The sequence below is a fragment of the Babylonia areolata genome, chromosome 7 (genome assembly GCF_041734735.1).
Source record: "Babylonia areolata isolate BAREFJ2019XMU chromosome 7, ASM4173473v1, whole genome shotgun sequence".
Taxonomy (NCBI): domain Eukaryota; kingdom Metazoa; phylum Mollusca; class Gastropoda; order Neogastropoda; family Buccinidae; genus Babylonia; species Babylonia areolata.
This window is the reverse complement of record NC_134882.1, coordinates 38,897,861-38,907,860: the sequence shown is the minus strand read 5'-3', so window position 1 is coordinate 38,907,860 and position 10,000 is coordinate 38,897,861. Positions and strand designations below refer to the sequence as shown.

General features: G+C 48.0%; 1 protein-coding gene across 4 annotated transcripts in view; it reads left to right on the top strand.

Annotated features, from left to right (window-relative positions):
* The window catches only part of LOC143284022 (uncharacterized), a 125,724-nt gene that overhangs the window by 15,604 nt on the left and 100,120 nt on the right, over window positions 1–10,000 (top strand). For all 4 annotated transcript variants that reach the window (XM_076590569.1, XM_076590571.1, XM_076590570.1 and 1 more), the window contains exon 2: window positions 6,929–10,000. This exon is cut by the window's right edge and continues 71 nt beyond it. In XM_076590569.1, the coding sequence (XP_076446684.1) occupies window positions 7,704–10,000 (2,297 nt within the window). In that variant the 5' untranslated portion in view covers window positions 6,929–7,703. The remainder of the gene's footprint in view (window positions 1–6,928) is intronic.

The following is a 10,000-nucleotide window of genomic DNA, read 5'->3' as shown; positions in this document are numbered from 1 at the left end:
ATGGCTGCTTGTCCGTATGTGCGATTGTAAATCAGATATATATCTATATGTATTCATATATATATATATATATATATATATATATATATATATACATATATACATATTTTTTCCACTATATGGTAATGCCCTATTTTAGTGGCCTAAATTATTGCATCCATTGGTTCCATTTCATGGTTTGTGGGACCAAAAACGGAAAAAAAAGAAAAAAAAAAGAAAATGAAAATAAAAGCAAGATGGTGGCATGTTAATTTAGTGACTGAATCCGCATCAGATTTAGTCAAATAACGTACAAAAGAAAGAGTCAAAATCCACAAAAAATGGGCTACAACATCTACTATCAGTAATATCGAGAGAGAGAGAGAGAGAGAGAGAGAGAGAGAGAGAGAACATATGTTTCTTTGTTCTCTGAAAACAGCCGTGTTTTGCAGGGCAGCTAACCTTTCTTTAGAAGGACAGCAGGTGCGTTGAAAACAAACCATCCCGCTAACAGGACAAAAATCTTTCGATTTTAAGAATGACCTGCAAAGATAATTATGACCTCCTAAATACCTCTCACAAAAAGCACACTTAACTCCATCTACTTCACCCCATCCCACCCCACCCCGCCCCCTTTCTTCATGATCTGACTTTAAACAACAGTATTTGATTTGATATGAATACTTGTATAGCGCCTGTCCTCCTGTCGGAGACCAAGCTCTAAGCGCTTTACAAACTCAGGGTCGTTTGCAGTATTGTGTGAAGGGAACACTCTTGGTTTGGTGATACATATACTGTACTATGTCAAACTGATGCAAACTAGGCCTATCGGTTTGCTCTGCTTGGCCAAATTTCTCTGCGGCTAACAGTGAAAAGACGACCCGTCTTGCCCCGTCCGCTCTTATCCAATCAAACGCCTCTAAAAGCTACAAGCGCTATGTCATTCCTTTGGCCAAGGCTCTTGACGCCATCTTGTCAGGTTTACGCCCTGTCTCGTCTTACGCTTTTTTTTTTTTTTTGCTATGAAGCGTGTTCATTTGGCCTTATTTTACTGCATGCGGCTTGACCTCCTTTTAAAACGAAAGCCACAGATCACCATGTTGACGCCGTTCGTGGCAGAACAGAATAGGTCAGGCGTTGGTTTTCTGATCGAGTGTTGACCAGTGACCAAGGGTTCGAAACCCCGTTCTCGGCGTAGTGTTGTGCGTCCTTTGGGAGATACACTTTACTGACACCGATTTTCCCTCAGTCCGCCCACGTGTGAATGGATGCCTGAGTTCGGTTAGGGAAGGTTGAGACAGAGGAAGTGAGGGGATTGGGCCCTGCTGCCTTCCTGTGCCAAGCCCTGGACACAGCGGATATTAATACACGGTGGCCCTGATGGCCCATAAAGGCGATGGGACCTTCAACTTTTTTATTATTATTTTTTTTATTATTAATAAATCTTTTAAAACCCAGATAACTGATCGATTATAAACTTCGGCGTTTTTGAATGAGTTTCGTCCCTCTTCGTTAGCTACAGTTGATGCTCAGCCAGTCAGTATGTGCTCGGGTTACCAGCCGCCGTGGCGAAGTGGTTAGCGTCGCGGAATGACGAATTGGAGGCTGTAGGCTTGAGTCCCAGCAGAGGGGTTTTTTTTAATATTTTTTTATTTTTTTATTTTCTAATTATTTATTCATTTTGGCCTGTGGTCAGCTCCTAAAAAACAACAAACAAACAAACAAACAAACAAATAAACAAAAAACACACAAAACCCCCCCCAAAAGAAAACAATCTTGTGTTCATGTTAAAGAAAGGACGGACCCACTCATCATTAGCGTCCCCAGTCTTGGCTCAGGCTGGATGTTTGACTTGAAATCAAGGTAATCATTCCCCTGGATGAGGTGCCTTCTCAGGCTGACGAGTACCCTCTGACCAAATTAAGCAGCTGGTTTTAAAGTGCCGGTGACCCGTCTTCCGTTTTGACAGCAGAAAAAACAACAAAAAACAAACAAACAAAAAAAAACAACAAAACAACAATACTTCGCCGGTGTCGCCGGAAAAAGGCTGCCGGGAGAAAAAAGGACACTGTGGGGAAAAAAAGCACTCCCTCTCCTAGGAAGGTAACGCCGGCTGCGCTTGTGAAACAAGCACTCCCCAGGAAAAACAACAACAAACAAACAACTGCCACAGATTGTTAGATTGGGCGCGTACGGTGTGTGTGTGTGTGTGTGTGTGTGTGTGTGTGTGTGTGTGTGTGTGTGTGTATGTGTGTGTTCCTTTGAGGATTGTTTCTTTTTTGCCGATGTTATTTTTGTATTGCTTTAAAAATGTGTGTGTGTGTATGTGTGTGTTCCTTTGAGGATTGTTTCTTTTTTGCCGATGTTATTTTTGTATTGCTTTAAAAGAAGGCCTTCACTTTATTCTCTCTCTCTTTTTCTTTCTTTTCTCTCTCTCTCTCTCTCTCTCTCTCTCTCTGTGTGTGCACGCGCGCGCATGCGTGTTGAGTTGTGATGACCGATCTCGTTCTGATCGTTTTTTTTGAAAAAGGGGGTTTTCACTCACACAGTCTTAGCCATCACGCTGTCTGTGACTGATACTGTCACTGTGGACCGCTCCTCTCTCTCTCTCTCTCTGTGTCACCATTCCGACAGCCATTGGTATCACTTTGAGGGCAGTGGGGGCTTGTCCTCAATAACAGCAACACCCCGGACCCCGATAGATGCCAGTGTATGTGAGGAATTTACACCCATTTTAAGGACAACAGCGTCCTGTTGGGACCCGGTGACGACAGACGATCCCTGACAGAGGGAGAGAGAAATAGAGAGGGAGAGAAAGAGGGAGAGAAAGAGAGAGAGGGAGAGAGAGAAAGAGGGAGAGAGAGAGGGAGAGAGAGAGAGAAGGGGAGGGAGAGAGAGAAAGAGAGAGGGGAGAGAGAGGGAGGGAGAGAGAGAGAGGGAGAGAGAAAGAGAGGGAGAGAGAGAGAGAGAGGGAGAGAGAGAGAGATGGAAGGAGAGAGAAAGAGAGAGAGGGAGAGAGAGAGAGAATCACTGGCGGCGCGTGATTTCCTTTCCCGGGAACTGCCTCGACACCACTCCTTACCCCCACCACCCTCACCTTCCCCCTTCCGCCGTGTGTGCAAGCAACGCTGGAAAAACTATTCACACACAGTTGGTTTTTCAATGTGAGCCATTGTCAGTCATTGACGAGGGGGGGTGGTTGGTCGGTCAGACAGGCAGAAAATGTCAGTGTGTCATTTGTCACACTGTGTTAGCCATTCCCAGTCACAGGTTCAGACACGCAGCTGACGATTTATTACACGGCTGGAAAAATATTCACTTACTGTTGGCTTTCCTGTGATTATTCATCAGTGTGTGTGATCTTCAGTCAGAGGGGCGGTCAGATTGACATAGAAAATTATTGATTTATATGGATACTTATATAGCGCCTATCTTCGGTGGAGACCAAGCTGTAAGCGTTTTACAAACACGGGGTCATTATTTTGCACAACAGGCTACCTACCTGGGTAGAGCCGACTGACGGCTGCCGCTGGGCGTTCATCATTCATTTCCTGTGTCATTCAATCAGGTTTCAGGCACGCACACATACACGCTCGGACAAACATGTAACATTTAACATTTTACGTGTATGACCGTTTTGTTTATTTACCCCGCCATGTAGGCTGCCATACTCCGTTTTCGGGGGTGTGCATGCTGGGTATGTTCTTGTTTCCATAACCCGCCGAACGCTGACATGGAGTACATAATCTTTAACGTGCGTGTTTGATCTTCATGCGTATACACACGAAGGGGATTCAGGCACTAGCAGGTCTGCACATGTGTTGACCCGGGGGATCGGAAAAATCTCCAACCTTTACCCACCAGGCGCCGTCACCGAGATTCGAACCCGGGACCCTTAGATTGAAAGTCCAACGCTTTAACCATTCGGCTATTACACATTGATGTCACACAGGGAGCCGTTTTCAATCAGCAGAACAACAGATTAGCCGGGCAGACATTTTCATGATACATATCGGGAAAAGAACTATTTAGGTGTGATCGTTTTTCTGTGTGCCATCCTCAGTTCGTAAAGCAAAAGACTGATCTTGTGAACATTTATATTGATCAACTGGAAATGGTCACGTAATTATGGATATTTTCTTTCAGAGTTATTTTTGGCAGCATCTCTGAGCAATACGATAACCAGTTATTGTACACACACACAGACACACTGACACAATATATGTGTATGTATATTTATGTATGAGAAATATTGATGATGATAATGATAACAACAATAATAATAGTTGATTTCATTTGTTTAGCGCTTTCAGACCTCTCAAAATGTTTTACAAAAACACAGAAACAAAACACACATGAACGCACACAAGCACACAGACACACACACACACACACACACACTCGCGCGCACACACATACACAGAGACACACACAGACACAGAGTCACACAGACAGACACACACACACACACACACACACACACACACACACACACACTAACCCCTTCACGCCCTCGCGCCCCCCCCCCTCCCCCACCCACGGACTATTTGATGTTATTTGTTGTTGTTTGTTATTTGTTGTTGTTATTCTCAAGGCCTGACTAAGCGCGTTGGGTTACGCTGCTGGTCAGGCATCTGCTTGGCAGATGTGGTGTAGCGTGTATGGATTTGTCCGAACGCAGTGACGCCTCCTTGAGCTACTGAAACTGAAACTGTTGTTGTTGTTTTTTTTGTCCTACCACTTTATAGGCAAGCAGAAATAGATGTCGTAATGAAAAAAAAAAAAAAAATACTGAACCAATTTTACAATGATAACAAAATACGGAGGGGATTTTTCCTCTCCCATGCTTTATCTGTCTGGAACCTTGAATCCCTGCTAACATCATATCAGTGAAGAAAAAAAAAGAAGAAAAAACCGTAGGAATGGCTATGTAACAAGATACAGGCTTTGATATGGCCTCGCAGCACGATCCAATGGCCTTGGTAAAAAAAAACATCACCACAATCCTCCAAGGAACTGTTGAGGGAGGGTGATGGAAGGGGGCGGGGGCGGGAGACCTGGAGGGGGGGGGTGGGTGCGGGGGGGGGGGAATGCTGCCAACATGGCAGTATGGAAGGGAAAAGCATTTTGAGACTCCGGCTTTTAAAACACAACCACCCAACAGACATGAAGGAATACAACGAACAGTTCTGTTGAGCGCCTCTCTGACTTTTCACAGAGATGAAAAAAAAAAAAAAACATAGAAAAAAAAACAACCAGAAAAAAAAAAACAACCCAGCCCAGACAGCTTTTTATTTTTAAAAATAACGCGTATCGTATGTTTTGCCGAAGATTTGAAATGTTTTACATGATATCATGGGGGGGGGGGGGGGGGGGGGGGAACAGCAACCCCCCCCCCCCCTCCCCCCACACACACGTCATTTGGAAACCGCCATTTTTTTTTTGGTTTGTTTTGTTAGGCGTACAGTTTCTCCCCCCCCCCCCCCCCCGCACTGTTTATCTCCCTTGACACACATCCCTCCCTCCCTCCCTCCTCCTCCTGCCTCCCCAGAGTTCTCCTCTCCTCTCCTGTCACCCTTTCTCTCCCTTGTCTCTTCGTCAGATCTCTCTGTCTTTCGTTTCTTGCTGACCCCGTCACAATTCAGTTGAAACGTACTATTTTAGAGAATAACACAAAGACGTGTTTGTTTGTTTTTTTGTGTTTTTGTTTCCTCTTGGTGTCTTCATATTTACATATACACGCTCCATTTCCATATTCGGAAATTGTTTGTGTGTCAACAACATGTATTACACTTAGCTATGATATCTTGTTTACTTTTGTTTAACCCCCCCTTCAAATGGGGCGATGGCCTTATATTGAATAAATCGTTTGTTTGTTTGTTTGTTTGTTTCTTGCTACCCCCCCCCCCCCTCACCCTTCCCCCACCTATCTCCAACCCTATCCTTTCCCTTCCTTCTCCCACCCCCCTCACCCTTCCCCCACCTATCTCCAACCCTATCCTTTCCCTTCCTTCTCCCACCCCCTTCACCCTTCCCCCACCTATCTCCAACCCTATCCTTTCCCTTCCTTCTCCCACCCCCCACCCCCCCCCGCACCCCGCACCCCGCCCCTCTCTCTCTCCTCCCTTTCTCTTTCTCATCCTTCTGTCCCCCCCGAGATTTCAATGTATGGTGTGTGTGCATGGGAGACAGAGGAGGGTCTTCACTGCGATCACACAATCAACGATGAGGTGCTGGATTCTGCCTTGTGGATGGCATGTTTCTGTCTTTTTGTTGCTGTTGCTGTTGTTGTTGTTGTTGTTGTTGTTGTTGCCGATATCCGTCGTTGTAGCTTATGTTCGTATTGAGAATTGACAAATGTTCTTGTTGTGTGAATTATCTGTAGTGTCCCGTGTAGTGTTAGGATGTTTTGCTTCGTTTTCTGTGTGTGTTCCTTTGGAAAAAAATTTAAAAAAAGGTTTAAAAAGACGAAACGAATGACTGGGATATCTAGAGCTGTCTGACTGGCTGGCTGGCTGGCTGATAGATGGAATGGGGAAAAAAAGTAAAACAAATAGAAAATGAATGAATGAATGAATGTAGATAGATAAATGATTAGACAACTAGAACGAACAAACACACAAGTTAAGCAAACAGATAGGCAAATGAACTAAACAAAGCTGAGTGATAGACACATGTATAAGTTAACGAACAGGCAGACAGAGTGAACAAACATACAAAATGCAACAAATAAGGTAGATAGACAAAACGGTTCATGATTAACAGGTAAACTAATGATTGATGTTGTGAATACGTTAATGAATAGACAGAAGGGAAAGAAACATGCAAAATAGATACACAATTATGTAGGAGAATAGACAGATTAATGGATAAATCCATCGTAAAAAAAAAGAAGAATAAGAAAAAAAAAAGTGATCAATAAACGTGTCCATTTTCTCTGTTCCACCAGTATATGATGCTCTGCCACGGACCTCCATCTCTACTACATCATCTTCCTGTCGTCGTCACCACCACCACCACCACCACCGCCACCACCTCCACCTCCACCACTACTTCCACCACCATGACCATCAACCCCACCAGTGAGTGCACGTGTCAAAGATCATGACCTTTGACTGACATTCCCCGTCCCGGTGGACCGTGAAATTTGGTCCCAGGATACTGTGGTACCGTGTGGTTCGTGCACCGCCCGATGACTGCCCAAGTCGTGTGGACCAAGCGTGCTCGTTGAAAAGGACAGCAGGGGGGGGGTTCCCTCCTTGGAACGCCAGACAGGTTCTCCTTTCCTGGCAGACATCCAGGGCTCACTCTTTCGAACAACGCAGCAATAACGGAACCAAGACCTAAGCTCTGAACAACCTGGCCTTAATGAGGTCTTTTTGCCATCAGGCGGCAAAAACTCCCTATCTCAAGCGAACAAGGGCAGAGTGATTTGGTGATGCACGTGATTGTGATGTGTCAACTTATCATATTATCATGTTTAACCCCACCCCCACAAACCCCGAACTGACTACTCGATGGTTTCGATGTAAACGTTGATTTAACAGCTCGAAGAGAGACTTGGAGAGAGAGAGAGATAGAGGGGAGAAGTTAGCTGAATTTTGTTCCTGATATAAGTATGTAGAGTGATAATCAAGACACACCTAACTAAGAACAATAGCAGCAGCAGCAGCAGAAACGACAACAATAACAGCAACATCAATATCAAAGTTGACACCAACACTATGGGCACGACAGGCACCGAAAAACCTGAACTCTCTGCACCCTCCTCTGCAAACACAGCCACCACCACCACCACCACCACCAGCAGTAGCGATAACGACGACAACAACAACATCAACAACAACAGCGAAGGCAGCACACTGACCGGCAAAGGACCCCAGCCCATCCCGATCCCCACTCCCACCACCCTCCGTTCTCCCTCCCTCCCCCTTCCCATGCCCATCCCCGGCCCCCACCTCGCCCCCATCCCTGAAGACTCGGCCCCCACCCCCACCCTTCCCTTCCCCCTCCCCCTCACCCCCACCCCGTCCCTCCCCCTCCCCCTCTCCTCTGCTCTGGTGGCGACAGAAAACACCGTCAGCACCGAGTTGACGTCTTGGCCGTTTCCGGTGCCCACGAGAGGCAGTGGCGGCGAGGTGGAGAGGAGGGTGGAGGGTGGAGGGTGGACTGACGCCGGCTCTCTCCATTCCTCCCCACAGCAGCGTGACTATGATAACGACCACCACCATCCCCAGTCACCACCGCTACCACTACCACCATCACCACCTCCATCATCATTATTATCCCTGCCTGTGAACCTGGCACCATCCTCCTCCTCCCCCTTCTCCTCCTCCTCCTCCTCCTCCTCGTCCTCTATTACAGAAGAAAACTTCAATGAGTACCGACAACCTGTTCCTACCACCGCCAGTAGTTTTCGTCCAACGCCGTGGCTTCACCAGTACGAGGACGAAGAGGAAGAAGAAGAAAAAGTAAAATCAGCAACCTCGCTCCGGCCCACCACCACCACTGCTCCAATAGTCAAGGACTTCTTCTCCAGTAACGGCGGGACAGAAGGGGCGGACGATAATGATAGTAACACCACAGCCACCTTGTGGGCGGAACAAGGCGGTTTACTTCCTCCTTCTCCGTCCCCGCCTTCTCCTTCTTTTCCTCCTCCTCACACCACCACCAGCAACAGTAAAATCAAAACTACTCCCATTGTTGTCGAAGATCGCGGCGCAGTCAGGTCGAGCTTCGCCTTGGACCCCACCACCACCACCACCACCACCAGCAGCAACAGCAGTAGTGTAGACGTCGTGCAATCTGTTGCAGCGGTGAGGAGAGGCAGCAGTGGTGGCGTGGCGGTGGTGGAGGAGGTGGTGGTGGCGGCGACAAGGAGCAGAGAAGACGCTTTGTTGCTCAGTAGTCTGACAGCTCTGAACGTTACCCCCTCCCCGCCTTTCCCTCCGTCACCTGATGATGATGATGATGATGATGATGGTGCTGGTGATAGGAGCGCGAGCGCCACTGCCACACGTGTGCCTGTTTGGGAGGTGGTAGAAGAAGGGGGGGCGAGTTTGGGTGATGACTGGGACGAGGTAAGTGCTCGAGGTGGTGGTGGTGGTGGTGGTGGTGGTGGAGGTGTCCTCACCCCCACCCCCTCCCTCCCTCTCCTCTCTGACTCAGCGGCCGTGGTGGCTGTGTCGGCGGTGGTGTCCTTTGAGCCAGGATCTCAGTCAAATGTCAGCGGGCGTGCAGGCTCGACTAACGGGGCGACTGAGGTCAGCGCGCTGAATGGGCCACCGGCCTGGGATGACGAGGATGAGTTTCTCACGACCCCCGTGTCACATACACAACACACGGCTGCTGTTGCTGCTGCTTCAAGTACAGCGTCGCTGCTGCTGCATCATGGCAGTAGTAGTGGTAGTGGTCGTAGTGCTGTCGTCTCCGCGTTTGTGACGGAGGGGACAGTGACAGAGACACCGCCGGTTCTTCAGGCTTCACGGCCCGTGACAGTTCGGTCTGCCGCGGCTCTGGAGGATATGAACATGGCTTCAAGAAACGTCTCCTCTCCTGGGGATGTGAATGACAATGGTAATGACAATGACAATAGCAATGACGACACAGTCACTGAGGATCTCTCCAACCATCCAGCTCCATCGTCACGCCAGGCTGTCCACCCCACCCCGACGCTTCCCTCCAACTCTTCTTCGGGCCACCCGTCTTCGTCTTCACCCTTTTCCGGAACTTCTTCGGACCTCAGCAGTTCTCTGCTCTTGGATTCCGTGTCAGCCACCACCACCACCACCGCCACCACCACCACCACCACAACAACAACGACACGCTCTTCTGGCGCAGGAGGAGTGAAAAACGATGACGGTGGTGGTGGTGGTGGTGGTGGCGGCACCAACTCGTCGTCAGTGCTGAAAGAACAGACGTCTGAATCTTCTGGAAGCTGGAACGGGAGCGCGGGTGGTGGGTCAGGAGTGGGAGGGGGAGGGGTGACGGTGCTCGTCACACCAACCCCGCCGTGCAACGG